The following is a 20,563-nucleotide window of genomic DNA, read 5'->3' as shown; positions in this document are numbered from 1 at the left end:
CAACTTTGGCAAGGGTGCTAGGTCATCACTGTGTACACTTACACACTTATTTTGTCCCATACAATTTAACGTCTGCAGCTATCAATGTGTGAAACAGGGAAGTTTTGATTTGCGTATAGTTTCAAGAAATTGACATCCAAATTCGTTTTGCATGAAATTCTGCAGTTGAGAAACATAAAATTCAACTAACAGTTTTTTTAATAATAATAATAATAGTTCTTTTCGTTTATACATTATACTTTACATAGTAGGGCAGCACGGTGGTGCAGTGGTAGCGCTGCTGCCTCGCAGTAAGGAGACCTGGGTTCACTTCCCGGGTCCTCCCTGTGTGGAGTTTGCATGTTCTCCCCGTGTCTGCGTGGGTTTCCTCCAGGTACTCCAGTTTCCTCCCACAGTCCAAAGACATGCAGGTTAGGTGCATTGGTGATTCAAAATTGTCCCTAGTGTGTGCTTGGTGTGTGTGTGCGCGTGCGCCCTGTGGTGGGCTGGCACCCTGCCCAGGGTTTGTTTCCTGCCTTACGCCACTTCAACCACCAGTAATGTGCAGCATCCACCTGATCCACCATCTGTTTTATTGACATTGAATGCATCTTCGGCACCCTGCTCATTGTACTGAGTGTTTTGTATTTTTGTATACAGTGATATATGCAATAAACAACTGTGTCAATAAAATGTAAATAACCAAGGGAGAAAAGTACAATCAGTTTCAACCATCATGCCATGCTCAAATGAGAATTGCATCTATGTGATGACAGTTGCACTTAGTGATATGTAAAATGTGCTTTAGCATTTGTGTTTTGTATAAATACAATGGACACTGAAATAGTGCTGTGGCTTACTGCATTAATGCTGTTAAGTTCTGAGGCACTGTTTGGAGAATGGTGTTAGTGTTTTAAGAAATGCCTCTAACTCATTGATAAAAGCTATAATGTATTGTAAAGCAAATACAAATGTCTCAAATAAACTACATATGCCTTTATCAATTTTCTAAAAACAAATGTATATTTATATATTTAATCTAAAATGAATAAGGCTGTGATGGAGTGATTTTCCAGTTGTCAACAGTCCTTGCCTTGCACCTGAGGTTTATGGGATGAGCCTCATCTGTACAAACCTGTTTTTGAATAAGTAGATTCAGAAAATAAATGAATGGGCACATGTTTTATTGCAATTTAAAACAACTGCTTGTGTGGTAATATAGTGCCCTCTAGTGGGCTTGCTAAGCTAGTATACATTTCTTGCAATATTTGAGAGACACTAAAAAACAAAAGAAAAAAACAGGTTCAGAACGTGATGGAAGCAGGGTCGAAACATTTCCATTAAACTCAAAATCCTGATACCATTATCATCGTAATTCGCTGTTGCCTGTCTCTGTTTTGTATGACCAGTCTTCCTACACCATCCTTTCTACTGTACATTAACAACTCCTACCACATCAACTGGAATGGCCAGGGACAAGTTCACCTCTGACCACCAGTATGGACTGTCCATAACTGACAACTGAGGAAGTTACACAGATGAAAAGCTGTGGGACCATATGTAGTCAGTCCTCGATTTCTTAAGGCCTGTGCTGACCAACTTCATTCAATCTGTCCCTAAGCCTTCAGAAAGTACCACTGCTGCAGGAAACATCCTGATTCATTTCTGTTTCAAAGAAGGCAGGTGCCTTTTAACTTAATGACTACAGACCAGTGGCACTTATGTCTCACATCATGAAGACCTTTGAGAGGCTGGTCCTAGTCTATATGAGACTTCTTATGGTAGACTACCTGGACCCACTGCAGTTCGCTAATCGGACAAAGATGTCAGTGGAGGATGCAAATATCCATTTGCTCCACAAGGCTTATTTTCACCAGGACAAAGCTGGCAGAACTGTGAGGATATTTTGATTTCTCCAACCATCCAACAATCCCTGTTAAAGTGTAAGCTCAGATATATGAAGGTGGATGATCTTATGGTGAACTGGATAATGGACTATCTGTTGGGCAGATTGCAGTTTGTGAGACTCAAGGACTATGTTTCTGATATGGATGTGAGCAACACTGGAGCACCACAAGGAAAAGTCCTGTCTCCTTTTCTCTTCACTCTGTGCACCTCACACTACAAATATAACACCAGGTCATGCCACTTGCAGAAATTCTCAGATGATTCTGCACTTGTGGGGTGTAATGATAAGGGGGATTAGACAGAGTATAGGAGTCTGGTGGAGAAATTTTCTTCTTGTTGCATCTGAACATCAACAAAACCAAGGAACTGGTAATTGATGTTCTCCACACCCAGGAGACTCTATGTCTGATCACTATTCAAGGAGTGGATATAGAGGTGGTCCACTCCTACAAGTACTTGAATATCCACATCAATGACAGGTTGGACTGGTCTTGGGACACAGAAGAACTATATAAGAAAGGGCAGAGCAGGCTCTTTTTTCTTAGGAGACTGTGTTCCATTAACGAGGGAAGTGACATCATTCACATCTTCTACAACTCTGTAATGGCCAGAGTGCCATTATGAATAATGCTGAAGATCCTCTCTCTGACACAGTAATGCCGAGAACTCTCAGCCAATGAATTATTCAGCAGAAGTGTGTCAAGAAATGCTACTGGGGCTCCTTTATACCAAAAGCAGTATGTCTGCATAAAGCCTCACTGGGACTAGGACTGTAAAGTCAGTTTTCTTTCTTTTTAGTTTTTTAGTCATTCTGGAGTATATTTGAGCTTGTTGCTTGTTATAATAATAATATGAATTATTTAGGTTTTATTGAGATTCTGTAAAAAGCAAAATTTTTCTCAGGGACAAATAAAGTTCCTTTTCTATCTATCTATCTATCTATCTATCTATCTATCTATCTATCTATCTATCTATCTATCTATCTATCTATCTATCTATCTATCTATCTATCTATCTATCTTGCTTTGACCCTTTTGCTATGGCCATGACTTTGGGTAACGTTTATAGATTTAGCAGACATTTATTGTCACTTGTTCAGAGTACAGTGACTGATTCTTATTTGCATGTGCCACTCAACATGCAACATGTCTCTTTGCAGCATCATGAATAGTTAATATTACTACTATATTTTGAAACTTCTGCCTTCCTTATCTATGAGGTGCTTTTAAGGGTGCTATACAAGGTACTCTTGAACACTGCAAAACAATCATTATTCTTCATCCCAGAAGCTTTAGTAGTTTTTTAAAGAGTCATCTGTTATATAAAGTAAAACAGATTTTATTATTATTTTGCAATTAAAAAATCCTTTAATAATTCAGACTCTGAGCACTTCTTTCTGTACATTTAAAAGAAATACCCAGATACTGAGACAGTTTATAAGATGGATGTGAAAAGTGTCAGATTAATTAGCGCAGTGGTTTTCAATTTCAGTCCTGTGGACTCCCATGGCTGCAGGTTTTTATTCCAACATATTTTACAATCAGTATGTTGTCCCATCATTTAGTTATCTGGGCTATAAACATTTCTAAGAAAGACATAAATATTTATAGGTTTGCCATTTTCTTTAGCTATTTTCTTTTTTTAATGTACCCTTTCCTACAGCATTTGCTCTCTTAATACTGACTAAGCAGCCCCAATCTGAAATGCCTGAGGCCAGAAATATTTCAGATTTTAGAATATTTGCATATACATAATGAGATCAGTTAGGGATAGGACCTAAGTGTAAACACAAAATTTATTTATGCTTCACATACACTTCATACACATAGCCTGAAGGTAGTTTTATACAATAGTTTTAAACATTTGTGGATAAAACAGTTTGTTCAAAGTAGCATCAGCATCAGTATCAGTTGTTAAACAATGGCAGGCCTTCAGTCTCCACCTATGGTGCTGTGTTATAATAATAATAATAATTCATTACATTTATATAGCGCTTTTCTCAGTACTCAAAGCGCTATCCACACAGGGAGGAACCGGGAAGCGAACCCACAATCTTCCACAGTCTCCTTACTGCAAAGCAGCAGCACTACCATTGCCTAAAGGTTATTGTACACAGAGAATAAGCAAAAACGCAGTGAGTATTGCACATCGATCTGGCTGTGATAATGCATAATAACGCATAAAGTAGTTCTTCTTGTACATGCACAAACTAAAATCCTGGAAAATGCCTACTTTCCACTTACAAGAAACCTTTGCTTGCCAACCAATGACATTGCATTAACATTGTCAAAACAGCTTATTTGTCATGCCTTCAAAGGCACTGCTGTTTCTTCTTGTTTTCATTCTTTGTATGCATTCTACTTTAAATGAGTACAGAGATGAAAACTTGCAATATGAAAAAATGAGAAAAAAATTGGTGTGTTAACTGAAGCAATGAATAAAACAGACAATTTAGACTAAGCTTGTAACAATTTATATATTTTTAAAATATTCATTTATTGTAGTAGTTGTACATTGCTTTTTTGTATTTTTCCATCTCTTACAATATCTAAGATACATAATGAAATTTTTGTCAACTACTAAATTGCTGTTCTGTTCTCTGTATGTATTTCAGGGACTCACCTCACAAAGAAAGTTCTTCTTCCCCATCTACTGGCAGAAGAATATAATGTTTTTATGAAAGACACAGAATCTGACTTGTGCTGTTTCCATGCCATTCACCCACAAACTGTAAATAAAGTGTACTTTTATTTAAGAAGTGATGTTGCAATAACAGAATAAAGGTGATACAATTTTTGAAGATCCAACAAATGATGTAAATGCACACATTTACTTTCAAATACCTAAGCTTTTATTTTGAAACACTGAATGGCATTTAGAACCAGAAGCTGTCACACATTAATCACACCCTACAGTCACTTCTCCGTCAGATTGTGTCTCTCTCTCTGACACACAATGGCTGGAGTAAATATTTCTCTTTCTCAGGATCAGTTCATCTGCTCTCTTTGTCTGGAGATCCTGAAGGCACCAGTGACTATCCCATGTGGTCACAATTACTGCATGAGCTGCATTGAAGTCAAATGGGATCAGAGTGAAGTGTATAGCTGTCCCCAGTGTGCAGAACACTTTGATTTAAAGCCTGTGCTTCACCAAAATGCCATATTGGTTGATATTGTTGAGGCACTGAAGGCAGTAAGACTCATTTCTACTTCACTGGAAAACTTTGCAGGACCAGAGGAAATACCTTGTGATGTATGTCCTACAAAAAAACAGAAAGCCATCCTTACCTGCCTGACCTGCCTGGCTTCCTTCTGTGAGATGCACTTCCAGCCTCATAGGAAATCTGAGGCGCTGAAGAAACATAAAGTGGAGAAGCCGACTAGAAACCTGGAGCATAAAATGTGCTCAAAGCATGAGAAGTTCTTGGAAGTTTTCTGTAGGACTGATCAGAGTGGCATCTGCCATTCATGTGTAATGACTGAACACAGGGATCATGATGTGGTAATATCTGATGCACAGAGAGCAGAGAACCAGGTAATGGGGGTTAAGGTTCAAGTGCTAGTTAAACAAGTGCTTGGTCACTTTCACTGTAAACCTTTTTGGCATTTTGAGATACAATGTGACCCATAGATAATAATTACGTATAAGAATTATTATTTTTTAATTACCTGGAATGACATGGTTAGACATCAACAATACACATTAGGTTTACTGTGGCTTAGGTTTCATCTGAGATAGTCATTTCTTATTAAACAGTTGCATTCCCACTTGCAGAGCCAGCTAGAGGCAACGCTAAAAGAAATTAAGAAGAAACTCCAGCTGCGACTGAGGAAAGTAGAGGAGATCAGAGATGCTATAGACATCATTAAGGTAAATGCTGAAGGTGGATGACACAATGAGGGCATTTAAAATGAATGAAGGGTTCGTGGTGGGTCACTTGGCTAGCTAAACTGACTGTATAGTCTATAAGATTTGAAAAATGCAAGATCATATTTCATTATTAACCCTGGAATTCACTATACAGGGGATCTGTAAGCTTTTAACCTACACCTGCCAGATTCAGCACCATGTCACTTCCTACAGTAGAGTAGTGCAACAGCGTTCACTTCAGTGAGCAAGTTATTGTGCAGAATTGCCGCTACAGATGAAGGTATAATGCTACTTTGAGTCAGACAGTATGTCATCCTTAACAACTGCAGTTTTTGGATGTTGTTGCCTTGACGATGTCAGATTACATGACATGGCCTCCAACTGGGTTTTAACCACATCTTGACCAAGAAACCCTTTGAGCTTAATCAGGAGGAGGTTGAACAAGCACTTCATTTGGTGGTGGCTACAGAATAAGTGAATTTGAAAATGAGCATGAAAGAAACTTGCGTGTGTGCTTGTACGATCGATTTTGGACTGTGGGTTCATGAGCAAGCCATCCCACTTATTAGGCTTGATTCAGACGCCATATCCCATGCTCCTGTCTAACAGCCATAGTCTGATTTTAGTGTATTCTTGTGTGTATGTGTTTTCACACTTTTTATCTCTCCAATGGGTTTTTTTGTTGTTCTTGATAAAGTCTTAGATTTTGGAATTTTGTTCCTAGGAGGAATGCCACACAAGGACGACCCACATACCAATAAGCTAATTTAAACAACTGAAACAACATACCATTTGTAATCAGCTTGTAGACTCAGCGGGCCTCTGTTGAAATGATGTTAACAGGCCAGCACACCAGATCACAGAAAATCACACTAGAGATTATGGAGTAAAAGAACACATAAAGGGTTTCACCATGGCTTGATTAATTAACTAACTTGGGAGCCTCTCAGCTGGGGCTACCTTTAGACCTTCTATGACTTTCCCTTTACTACAAATGCCCTACCTCTCTGTACTTTATCTTCAGTTAGTGACCCACAAGCATGAAAAGCAGATCACACATTTCTTGACACACACATTTCTTTTAACTTACATTACCAATGTATCAATATATTATGGGCCATGGACATATGCCCAGTGAAACAACAATCTGGCTTTTAAATCAATGGTATGATATCAAGAACAGTGACTGAAAGAATAACCTGTGGCAATCCTTTGCAAACAGCAAAAAATATGAGGAACAAGGTCACTTCCTTAAGTGTATATAGCTGGCTACTGCTATCTGGCCAGTCAACCCACAACATCCACAAACCCTCAGGTGAATGAACAACACAAAATAGTGCAATACCAAAATAAATATCCTTACCTTCATAGGTTTTTTTATTCTAGTGTTCTTAGTAGCCAACTCCGTTATGATTCCTGTGAAATCCAGTTGTTGAAGAGTCTCACTTTCAAGAGGCATTAGTGTAAGACTGTTGAGTCTTTCCTTTGGCACTACAGACCTCTGTCTATTACTTGCCATAGCCCACTTTGATAGAGTGCTCCTCATTGGCATTGGGGATGGACTGGCACCAGAAATTGGAACTGGACTTTTGTCCACACTGGCACATCACAATTGGCCAGACACCAACTATTTGTGCTCCCTTCAACGCATACGCACATACAGCATTATTACCCTATGATTTATAAGTAGAGTAGTGTAATGTTCTCAGGTTAAGTCCTGTACATCCAAGCTGCAGGTTTTTGTTTCATACAGTTTCACACTCCAGAACATTCCTTTATTCATTCTTTTGTTTTGCATTGATAATAATGCATTAATGTCATAGTTACATGTATGAGCAATTACAAAACAGGTTTATTTTTGCTGTATCTGTAAGTGTTTCTGTTTGTTTTGTCTTTTTTTTTATTAAACTCTGTGGGTTTGCTGTCTTAATTGTATCCAAATACTGAGAATTAATGATGTGCAAGTAGACCCCTGTGCCAACAACAATGAAGGCAAGAGGTCAGCTATTTCAGTGGCCTTATTAGTAAATACTGGCTTAAATAACCAGAATATTATAAAGAATGTTATAAAATATGCATCTAAGACACAAATCCATGCTTCATTCAGTAAAAAAAATTACATAACCAGCCTCTAATTTTTGGATTGACACCAAAAAACTTGGGTGGAAGAAACTTGGAAATACCAGCTTACTTGGGAGTATGAGTACAATTAAAAGAAGATGGTATGAAGGAAATCGTGCACAACAGGGAGCCGCCCAAGGGTCACTAACTTGGGAACCCCTGCTATAATGGTATAGGTTGTGTTTCCCTGCCTCTCTGATATTCACTTGCAGCTGCTTTATCCTACTTAAAAAGTGTGCCTATGAATTCAAGACTTACCTGAGGATGCCTCACTTGAATATGCCTTGTCTTCCAATCCAATCAAGGCACAGTCGGTTCCACAAACACCAAATGTTTCTCGTTAACTCAAGGTAGGGCTTCGGCAATCCACGAGTATGTGCGCACTCATGAGATTTGAGCAGCCCTGAGAAATGATTGTCAATCTACCAGATTTAAGGTTTAAGGTTTCTTTATTTAGTCATGTTTACACAAGAAAACATGAAATTTGCCTTATCAGTTGCATCTAATAACAGACAGAATGAAATAAAACAGACAAATAGAAACGAGAAAGGTTAAGGTAAGGCAGTTAGATAATACATATTTACACCAAAAAAAAAAGGTTACAGGATATATATATCAACAACCTTAATCATTATCTTTGATATTTCTTATTGAAAAGTCGTATGGCACTAGGAAGAAAGGAGTTTCTGGAGCGATTTGTGTGTGTTTTCAAAGCAATTATCCATCCTGATTTACTGAACTTTAGTTCTACATGTAAAGGATGTCTGTCATCAATTGAGATGATTTCCAATTTCTTTAACATTGCCCTCTGACACACACTAGTCATATCATCTACTGTACATCAGCCCCAATAACTTTAGCTGCATACTTTGTAATCTGCTGGAGCTTTTTTGAGTTTTGGTTTGTCAGACTATTAAACCAGGCAATGAAACTGAAAGTGATCACAGACTGGATCATACTACGATAGAAGGACAACGTGAATCTTTGTCTACTTTAAATAGTTTGAGGTTATGGAGGAGAAATAAGCGCTGGTTGCATTTAGAAAATAATTTTTTTGTATTTGTATTCCAGTTAAGATTGTTATCTAGATAAGTTCCTAAGTATTTATATTCAGTCACTATTTCTACCTCCTCTCCCAGAACTACAATAGGTGAACATACAGATTTCTGTCTCTTAAAATCAAATATAATTTCTTTGGTCTTTTTTACATTCAGAGTGAGAGAGTTTTTATTGCACCAATTTATCATACAGTCCACTTGATTTAGATAGTGACTTTCATCCTCCCCAGAAATGCATCCTATGATCATGGTGTCATCCGCATACTTGATAATGGAGCAGTAGTCATTGTTCTGTCTCAGGTCACTTGTGTACAGAGTAAACAGTAATGGTGATAAGACACACCCCTGTGGACTTCCTGTGTTTGAATGAAGAGCTTTTGAAAAAGTGTCCTGAACTTTAACTGTCTGTGAACGGTTTAAAAGAAAGTTCTGAATCCATAGTGTAATAAATGGGTTTACATTCATACTGTTCAATTTCCCAATCAGTATATGAGGCTGTATAGTATTGAACGCTGAAAAAAAATCCAAAAATAGTGCTCTGACATATGAACCAGGCTGATCAAGAAAGGTGTAGATTTGATGTAAGATAACAAGCAGAGCATCTTCCACACTTCTGTTTGCACAATAAGAAAATTGATTGTTGTCTTGAAAAGACTTTGTCTCTTTCATTAAAATGTTTTTCACCAAATGTTCAAAGCATTTCATTGGAATAGATGTAGTGCCACTGGTCTGTAGTCATTTAAACAGCTTGGCCTAGAAATCTTAGATACAGGGATAATGATTGATTGTTTCCACAGATTAGGTACAATACCACAGGTCAGAGACCAGTTAAAAAGCAAATGAAAAACTGGAGAGAGCTGCTTAGAGCAAGACTTTAAGAGCCAGAGCTCAAAAAGCACTGAAGAGAATGTAATATTGACAGATTGAGTACTGTATCTTTAAGCATAAAATCGGGTGATGTATTGTGTATCATTGGACGACTTTGAAAAGTTAAAGTTAAAGAGTTCTATTTAATTGTCATAATCCAGAAGAATAGGTAACTGAGGCAGTGGCGGTCTTTTCTGCAGTTTATACATGAAATAATAGTTGATCTATAATTATACAAGAAGAAAATGTGAAACTTTAGCAGACCAACACCAAGCACATCGCATATTTAAATCTTGTACATTGCATATTTAAATGTTAATAGCATTATTCACTTTAAAAATGTGAATGTATTATTTTGTGAATGTCTTATTTGAAACACTTAAAACAAGTAAGTATTCCGCAGCAACATAAAGCGCATTTGGCAACAATTGAAAATTATATAGAACATATTTGCGAATTGTCAGAATCTTTTATACAGTATATTGATACGCAAATGTATATTGCATATTTAGCAACCAAAAGGAACGCTGCAGCTTCTGTGGGATTCTCCAGTGCCACTCCTGCAGATTAGTTATCCCTCATCAGAATGTTAGACTGGTCATACTCGTCGTTGTCGTTTAAAAGGACTGACGTGTTTGATGATTTGTATTTTACATATTCAGTCTCTAATTAGCTTGGCGGTGCTGTTAGTCACACAAGATTGCAGTCAATATTGAGCTAATGAGGTTTGGGAGGATTAAATAACTCCAAGCGTCACTGATACAGCTTTGGATAAATGCAATTCACCGACAGACAATCTGAGTTTCTCATTCATTGGATTTTCAAGAAACAGACACACAATGGATGATCGCACAGTGTTTGTGAAGGCAAACTGACTTTTTATGGATTGAATATATTCACAAACATTTGTGTGAAAATCATCATCACGAGTATCAGACTAGACTTGGCAACTTTACAATGAGTGTTTTTTTCTCAATTCTCAATTACAATAACTTTTGGATTTTTAATACTTTACAAATGGCAAATAAAATACAGTATGGGCAATTATAAAATAATAAAGAGGTCTATTGTATACAATTATTGAGGAATGCAATTAAATCCATTAATATATGTTATTCTTTACTGTTTTACACTGTGCGTACAAATTCTATCATGACAAAAATGACAGTGGGCCTTCTTTCTAATTCTTATTTGTGCTTGTGGTTTAAAAACTCTTCATAGTATGTGATGACAGGAGCACACCAGGTTGATCTTAGAAAGTCTTTACTTTACTGTGAGAGGTTTACTGACTTAGAAGAATTGGTACTTTTTTATAACTAATATTTTTAAAAAATATGTTACTGTATATTTTCCTTTGATCTCTTCATGAAAATGTGGCAAAAGGGAAGAACTGTGTAATAATTGTGATATATTATTGATTCTGATTATTTTTTAATGAACAGTGTGACTTTTGACTTTTTACCACTTTGTAACAAATGTAAAATTAATTTGAGCAATTGTGTAACTAAGAATGCAGCAGCGTTAGATATGCTAAAAATTCTTTCACTTGCAAAAAGGTGGTAAAGAACGACATAAATTAATGTTGTTATTTTCCAATTGATCATTTAGGCTACAATGCTTTACCATTTTGTAACAAACATGTGGGATTAATTTAAGCAAGAATTTTGCAACTGTATGCTACAAAATTTCCGGAACGCTTAAGGGTGAATCACATACTCAAGGACATCAGTGGAAATTTAACGGGAAGTGTATATAAGACTGATGCCAGGAAGCACTTCTTCATGCAAAGAGTTATAGGAAAAACTACCGAGGCATGTAGCTGAAACAGAAATCTTGATAACCTTAATGAAGAATCTTGATCAGATATTGGAACAGCTTAGCTGTTAGCTAAATAGGATTTAAGGACTGAATGGTCTCCTCTCATTTGTGAAGTTTCTTATGTTGTTTTTGAAGGCTTAATTATGTCAACACAGAAGTTAATATAGGCTGTGATGCAATGACTGACTCCCTCAACATTGCCCCCATATGACTCACACATCATTTCCCACTCTGTCCCTGGAAATCAGTAATTCAAAGCCATTTAAGCTTCCACGCTCCATTTCCTCATTCCCGGTTTCCATCAGGTTTCCATCTAATTACAGGTTTGTAGATGGGATTAAGATATATCAGATTGTTGTCAGATTTTCTCATGGTGCCACAGGTTTTAGCTGAAAGAAATCTTTAACATTTCAATAAAGCAGGTCCAGCTTGTTGTGTCCATGAGTAGAACATAACACATAATGATGAAAGTTTTTCATTATTCATTCCAAAGGCACATAATTGAAGTCAACCCATATTATAACTTCAAGGTCAGAATAAGTCATCATTAGAGTGCTGAATCATTTCTGTTGCCAAATCTCCATTTGCAGAAGCAGTAATACATACATTAATATGAATAATGTAACCTCTTCAATTTGTGAGTTCCAAAACGGAACAGTCAAAAACACAAATTAGAAATAAAAAATGATAAATTCTTCAGCACTTCTGTTTGAAACAGCAAACAATTTTTTTTTTCAAATTTGCAATAGTGAAATTATATGTGAAATAAACCTTGTCTGTTTTTCCCATCCTGCAAGCCAAAGTGATTGTACCCTTAAACAGATGCTTTGCATTTATATATTTAAATAACATTGATAAAAATGGGATTTTTATTTTACGAATATACTTACCACTTAGCTACTTAAAACACCTGATAACCACACCATATTTCGATATGAGCGCCCAGCATTAAGAATCATTCTAACCTTAGATGTCCAACCAGAAGGCCATTCTTTTAGGCAGATCAGAAATGCAGCAAATCTAAGGGTTTAAAATTTTTTTCAAAGTTCATTTTGAAGAAAATTATAGTCATGTATGTGCTCAATTGAGATTGTTTTGGTTTTTATATTGTTATTTGGTTGAACAATATCTTAAAAATTAGCTAAAAATGAGAGAAGTGAAAACTCTTTCTCTTCAAATCTTTAAAAGGCTCCTTGGGATTAATAAAGTATCTAGCATTCCACTGGTTGACATGGAGGATTACAGACATCATTTTCTATTATAAAAAAAGTTAAAAATGCAGATACATAGGTCTGCATCACAAAGAAAGCTGGCACTACATTTATCAATAATTCCTAATCCATAACCTTAAAAACATTTTGCAAATGATTTACATACAAATATGTTCTACCATTACATGCCACATTTATAAGTTTGTTTATGCCTTAGTTGATTTCTTTGTATTCATATTTTATAGTGTAACAGTCACTTTTTCTGTCTTTTATTAACAAAGAAACATGCTTTCGTGTGAGTGCCTTTCATTGTATTGAACTGGTGGAAGAATTGAAAATGTTGGCAGCATGGATGGCTCCTAATTGTCGTGTTGATTCTTGAGATCTGAGCTCTTCCACCAGCTCAATATTATCAGTGATATCACTGATTCACTGTTTTTTGTCAATTGTTTACACTGAAATTTTATCAAGGTTCTCATACTGTATGAAAGTGTACCTTTTGCTGTTAAATGGTAGAAAATCATGACTGCTCCCCTTTAATCAAGCTGGATCTGTGATGAGAATCCATATTAGTGCATCAGTGAAGAACTCCAAGTCTCCATGGTCAATGAGATGTGGGTGGGAACCTAAATTCAAAGATAAAACGAATGCAAAAATGGGCAGAACATCCAAGCTCCATTAAGACTCTGATGCTGTGATTCATCAGCATTAATCACAGTATCACTCATAAAATAAGCTGGAAATAATAAGTTCCATCCATCCATCCATTTTCCAACCCGCTGAATCCGAACACAGGGTCACGGGGTTCTGCTGGAGCCAATCCCAGCCAACACAGGGCACAAGGCAGGAACCAATCCCGGGAAGGGTGCCAACCCATTGCAGGAAATAATAAGTTAATACACAAATAATAAACATAAGAATTAAAATCATGCTGTTCATCTTATTAGGTGACTCAATAAAATGATTTCATTCATCCAATCAGATCTCTGCAGACAAAGAGGTGTGGGAAAGTAACAAGAGCTTTGCTGATCTTATAAACTGCATTGAGGAGACCTGCAAGAAAGTGACAGAGTGGATTACAGAGCAAGACAACAGAGAAATGGGGAATGCTGAAGTAGCAATTGAGCAACTGGTAAAAGAGATCGAGGACCTGAAGGCAAAAGATGCTCAGCTGACTGAGCTTTTAGAGATAGACGACAACAACCACTTTCTCCAGGTGAGGCTAACATGTATGTGGGAATCTAAACATATTAATCTTTGCTGAAATACATAACCAGTGGAGCAAAGTGTAGGATGTCTCATCAGCCTGAGGCAGATGTTTCTAGAAATAAAATCCACTTATTTCATCCTCAATTGTTGAACCACATCATTTTATATCCTCTCTGTGAAGATTATCTGTCCTTCTCTGTTCATACAGAATTTATCATCTATCTGTGTCCCTCCTGAAGATAAAGATTCACTTTGTTTTACTATCTCTTCAAACTTCTCTACTGAGAATGTGAGTAAGGAGCTGTCCCAGCTTAAAAAATGCCTGGACAAAATCTGGCAGTGGAAAATAGAGAAATTCACACCAGCAGGTACAGTAACTTTAGTATCCTCCTTTTCCCATATTTTACACAATGTGTGGCCACAGGATTTTAGACAAAATGCAAAATTAGAGAAAGGAAACCTAAGTGAAGAAACAACTACAGTTTTTAAATCATTACTTTCTTTATTCCAGGAAGAAAGTTAGTTTTAATACTTGGTTGTAGAACCTTTAGACAGCAATAATCACAATTAAATGCCTCCTAATTTGATATTAGTTTTTCACATCACTGTTGAGGAATTTTAAGCCCACTCTTCCTTGCAGAACCACTTTAGTCAGACATGTTAGTAAGTTTGTGAGCATGAACTTCTTGCTTCAGGTTCTGCAAAAGCACCTCTATTGAGTTCAAAACTAGGTCACTATTCTTGACCTAGAATAGAATAACTAGGTTATTATTCTTGTTTCTTCAGACTTGTTTTTGTAGTTTGTGTTATTGTACTGCTGCATAATTCAATTATGTTTCAGCTTCAGGTCATAGACAGATGACCAGCCATTCTCCTTTAGAGTGCAGAATTAATGGGTCCTTAAATAATAGGAAGTCTTGCACATTCTGTGGCAGCAAAACACCATCACAGTACCATGCCCATGTATTTTAGTAGGTATGATGCTTTTACTATCAAACTCTATACTGGCTTTATGCCAGAAATAATATATATATTTCCAAAGAGTTTTATTTTTGACTCATTGTACATGAACATTATTCCAAAAGACTTAGGGATCATACAGGTGTTTCATGGCAAATGCAAGATAATATTACTCTTGGGGTTACTCTGCTGAATCTAATTTTAACCTCTTCTTATCATGGAGTCATGAACACCACATTTACCTGAGGCTAGACTGGCCTGCGGTTCTTTGGATGGTGTTCGAAGATACTCTGGAATTTGCTGAAAGAACCATCGCTGTGTCCTGGAGGTAATTTAATTAGGGTCACTTATCCTGTGAAGACGCACTGCTCTTCCAAATGTTCTCCATTTAAAGATAATGGCATTTACTGTAGGGCAGTGTAGTTTAAGAGGCTTAGAAATGACATTAAAACATTCCTCTGACTGGAAAGTTTCATTAACTTTTTTCCTAAATAATAATAATAATAGTTATAATAATAAATTGCATTTATATAGTACTTTTCTCAGTTTGTGAGTAACCAAGGGGGCAATTATGTTTTCACACAGGCAATTCAGATAAGTTGGGTAACTTTTAATTCTTAAATATATTAAATAGCAATTTAGAAAAACGGTATTATAAGTTTAATATGGCTCCCTTTATCTTATATTTTGTCTAAAGATTTGTGGAAAACATACAGAAATAGATATTAGAGATAGAGCAAAACTTTTCACTGTAATTAAAACAAAAAGAATTTTCACAAGCAAAGTGATCTGTATATGCCACAAAGGAATGCATTGAGATCATGAAATGTGATCAGGACATTATAGAGTGTGATTAAATTAGATTAAAATGGCTAACACAACTAAGAACAGAGAACATTATTTCCTGAATATGTAATGAGGAAAATCTTTATTATATAAACACTTAGTAAAAGTGCTTTTATCTAGAATTTGAGAGCCCAGTATGGTTTCCAGTTTTTATTGGGCTGGTGTCCTATTTGGGAGGCAGATTAATGCTTTAAACTAATTTTTATTGCATAGTTTGTACCATCTTTACCAGTAGCATAGTTAAAAACTTAAGAGTTAACAAAGTTAACTGTAGTTGACCAAATTACTGAATGCACAAATTATCTAATGGCCTGCTGGAAAATTCTCACAATTGCGGCAACTGTAGAACATGGCAGATTTTGCTGCACTCTGAACCCAGCCTTTCTCTTTGACAGCCCATCATTTATGACATGATTGATGACAAGATCGATGTTTATCATCCTCTCTGTACTCTTACACCATGCATATGCATTCCTCTTCCTCTTCAGCCCACTCTTACTCCTCTCCCAACCACTTTTCTTTGTCCGGGTGAGTCCATATTGTTCCTACAAATCATGCCAAAGGCACCACCTTTTCTAGAGATCCTAGCAACACTGGATAAAAATACATGGATACATCTTCATCTAAATTGGTAATCAGTTGTGAAATGGACATTTGTTAGTACACAAAATTTAGACTTAACTGTGTAAATGAAGAAAACCCTGTCTCAATCAATTTTGTCTTTTGTTTGCTTTTGAGCTTAAGTTTAACAGTTTTGAAAGGAATATTTAAGTATGTACAGAATGGGGCTGTAAATATACAAAGTTCTTTTGGTCTTTGAGTTTGAGTGAGAAAAGCGTTCCATGAATTTTGGAGACATGTAGTCCCTGAATGCATTTTGTGTAGAAAGAATGTAAAATTAAATGAGAAAAAAAGAATGTAAAATGTATTAATGAGTTTTGGAAAAGTGAGCTTGGAATTGAGAAGTGCATTTAACCAACTGTAAAAACTGTAAATGCTATTAGGAAGGTAGCTGTCAATAAAGTATCTAAACTGGTGCAGTTTGTGCCTGTGTGCATGATAAAGTTAGCTGTTTGATTCAAATATTCAGATAGAGATAAAAGGAAAAAGTGAGGACCATGTGGTTACTAAATGCACAATGGTCAACACAACAATTTAAACAGTAAAACAAAATCCACCCTGATGGAGAGGAGCACAGCAAAATGAGAATAACAAAAAGTCACCTAACTAAATGCGACATTTTTTAAAACCAAGAATTACCTTCTAATTAAAATGTAAATTAACAACCATAGTTGAGTGGGTCCCCTAAATCAGACTTAAGAAACTCTATTTTTGGAGATCTATTATTCCTAAAAACCAGAAGCCAGCAAATGTTCGACCTTTATAATTGTGAGACAGTCAACATAACCTGTATTAAAGCTAAATTAGTAAAAGCTTTTCTAAGGGACAAGATGGAAAAATCATCCAACCCGTATCAACATGTTAACATGTGGGGGGCACAGGTTTAAACAGTCGAGTTACTGTGTCATTAGTCAATTTAATTTTTATGACAGAAAGGCACAGTTTTTGGAGTCAGTAAAGCTGCCAAATTTTACTAAATCTTTAGTTAAGTTACCATTCAGCTATTAATCAGGGTACATTGTGTAGGTGGATGCAGAATTGACCAAAATAAACTTTATCGCCATAAGAACATTAGGTTCATTAGATTTGATGTGATATTTAGCATGTCTAAACACAACCCATAATGAGATAAAACAATATTATACAAAAATGTATACCTGCATTGTTATCACTCTTTAATGTAATATTTTCTTTATCAGTATGCTGCTGCTGGAGTATGTGAATTTCCCCTTGGGATTAATAAAGTATCTATCTATCTATCTATCTATCTATCTATCTATCTATCTATCTATCTATCTATCTATCTATCTATCTATCTATCTATCTATCTATCTATCTATGTACTCTTAGACAAAAGCTGTGGTCTTTGATCAGATTGTGCTTCAGCTGCTACAAAACTTTATGCATGCTGAAGGCAATCTTCCATCAGCAAACAGAGCACTCCTACTGCCTGATGGGAACTGTAGTCCCCATGTCAGCACTGGGTTTTGGGTTACCCACTCCCAATATAACCACTCTCCTTGACACAACATATAGCCTATGTTTTAAGCTGTTCTAATCGTAAAACACTTGCAAAGTTTTGTGAAAACTATTTTAGCTGTTTTTGCATGACAACTAAACAGACCTCCAAACAGTTTATGATAACCTTTAAGTTCAAGGTGTCATGTTTTCACATCTCACACATGGGGTGTTGCATAGTATGGAAGTACTTTCTATAAGAATTATTATTATTTTTTTAATTTTTTTTTTTATTCAGGGGCAGAAACATCTCTTTACATCTTGCAATCTCCGCCACCTCAAAGCCGAGAGGAATTTTTACAATGTAAGTTAATGACTAGTTCAATTGAGAAACTGAATGAAAGTCCTTTCTCAAACTTTGTGTGAAGAGTGGTGTGTTATACATTTTTGCTATATAAAGTCTAGATGTGCTGAATGTGGTATGGATTCTGTATCAGTTGCATCCTGGGCCAGACAAGTTCAGATCAGAGGCGCCCTACATAGGAATCTGGGATCTACATCTCCTACAAATGTAAAAGTAAGACAAAAATAAGTATGAGAGTATCTGACTCAGCTGGGTTCATCTGTCACACACATACTGGAGCCCCGATCGCAATATTTTTTTATTCCGCAAAGGACAGAATATAGGAAAGCTGCACACATTTTTAAATATAGTTACTTTGTATTGCTGGAAAACTGTGTAAGAACATCCTACTGAAAAATCAGAGGTTCAAGACATTTAATGATTACAAAAAACAAGACGTATGAATCTTGTAAATTACTTGTATCAATAAACCAGACCAAGACATGGCATTTGAAAACATGATGGGAGGTGTAGATCCAGTTTGACTATTTCTGTCCTCTTTGCTTACCGCTTACCATAGTGTCTTGAGTCTCTTCTTGTGAAACCTATTGTCTTAGTGTCTCTTCTTAGGAGTGTTTTTACCTTTTTGATTTTCTTTTTCTCATTCAGATGCCTGTGACCTCACCCTTGACCCCAACACAGCAAACATATTCCTCACTCTTTCTGAAGGGAATAGGAAGGTCACATATGATGGAGCAGAGAGCCAGTATCCTGATCATCCTAACAGATTTGACTACTGGGAGCAGGTTCTGTGTGCACAGGCTTTGACTGGGACCCGCAGTTATTGGGAGGTGGAATGGAATGGAAGGGAGGTTGAGATTGGAGTAACATACAAAGGGATTTGCAGGAAAGGAGAAGATGATGAGTGTCGAATTGGAGATAATGACATGTCATGGTGTTTGTGGTGCTCTGACTATGGTTATTCTGTGTGTCACAACTACACAGCAACTGTAATCTCTGAATCTTACAGCCCCAGAATAGGAGTGTATTTAGACATTCCTTCTGGTTTATTGTCATTTTATAGCATCTCAGACACCATGACTCTTCTGTACACATTCAAAGCCTCATTCACTGAGCCCCTTTATCCTGGGTTTTGGGTTGAATTTGAATCCAGTGTAACAATTTGCCAGTTAAAGACGTCTAGCCAATGACAGGTATTCCATACTAGTCACTCTGGCTGTTTGTGTACTATAACATTATTGTCCTCATGCGATGACAAAGATGATAACAAGAAGTAGTAGGAACAATGGGATGAAACACAAGTGAATTAGGCAAAATTCAGTGTGTGTTTGGGGTTTTCATCTTGTTCCTCAATAAATTGTTTTATGAGGTACAGCATGATGATCCAGTCAGTTGAAGATTTCCAATGTTCTGTATTAATCTTTTTTGATCTCCACAGTGCACCCAATAAACACAAATCAAAACCTGTTTTGCATGTTTTTTGACATATCCACTTGGCATGGTGTAACGAGTTCCTCTTGTTTACATCCCTCCTCGTGCAGACGTGGAGATAGCAGGTGACATCATCTACTCAGCTGTTGCTAAACTATAAACACAGCACCCCGAGGCGCTTGTGCTAATCTCTGGAGATTTTAACCATGTGACACTGGACAAAACATTACCTGCCTTCTCCCAGTATGTGGATTGTAACACCCGGGGAAATAGGATTATTGACCTACTGTATGCAAACATTAAGGACGCAAACAGTGCCACCCTGCTGCCTGACCTTTGGAAAGCTGATCATAACCTGGTTCTGCTTCAGCCTCACTACAAACCAAGAGTGAGGGAGCTATCTACAACCACACGCTCATTCAGGAAGTGGTCCCCTGAGGCAGAGCAGGCTCTGAGAGACTGCTTTGTAACTACGGACTGAGATATCCTGCAGGGATCATATAGTGAGAACATTTAGGAGGTTGTTGACTGAACATTGAGGAGGTTGTTGACTGCACTACTGACTACATCAACTTCTGTATGGACATTGTAGTTCCAGTAAGATCAGTACGCTGCTATGCTTGGATTACAAGTGACATCAAGGGCCTTTCGAACCAGAAGAAAAGGGCTTTTAAAGGAGGTGATCAGCATGAGCTCAAGCACGTGCAGAAGGAACTCTGAGCCCAGCTCCAGGCGGCAAAGAAGCAGTACAGGATAAAACTGGAGCAAAGGTTGCAGAATAACAACATGAAGGAAGTGTGGGATGGGATGAAGATCATCACTGGCTGCAGCTCGAAGCGGGG

General features: G+C 36.9%; 1 protein-coding gene across 1 annotated transcript; it reads left to right on the top strand.

The window, feature by feature from the left end:
* Positions 1-4,838: 4,838 nt before the first annotated feature.
* LOC114662953 (tripartite motif-containing protein 16-like) lies at positions 4,839-19,790 on the top strand. Its single transcript, XM_028816739.2, has 6 exons — positions 4,839-5,421; positions 5,662-5,757; positions 13,815-14,048; positions 14,250-14,409; positions 18,225-18,290; positions 18,939-19,790. The coding sequence occupies exons 1-6, from the start codon at positions 4,843-4,845 to the stop codon at positions 19,478-19,480; spliced, it is 1,677 nt and encodes a 558-aa protein (XP_028672572.1). The 5' UTR covers positions 4,839-4,842; the 3' UTR covers positions 19,481-19,790.
* Positions 19,791-20,563: the final 773 nt, after the last annotated feature.

This window comes from Erpetoichthys calabaricus, chromosome 1, assembly GCF_900747795.2.
Source record: "Erpetoichthys calabaricus chromosome 1, fErpCal1.3, whole genome shotgun sequence".
NCBI lineage: Eukaryota > Metazoa > Chordata > Cladistia > Polypteriformes > Polypteridae > Erpetoichthys > Erpetoichthys calabaricus.
Note: the sequence above shows the minus strand (reverse complement) of the source record. Positions and strands in the feature narration are given on the sequence as shown.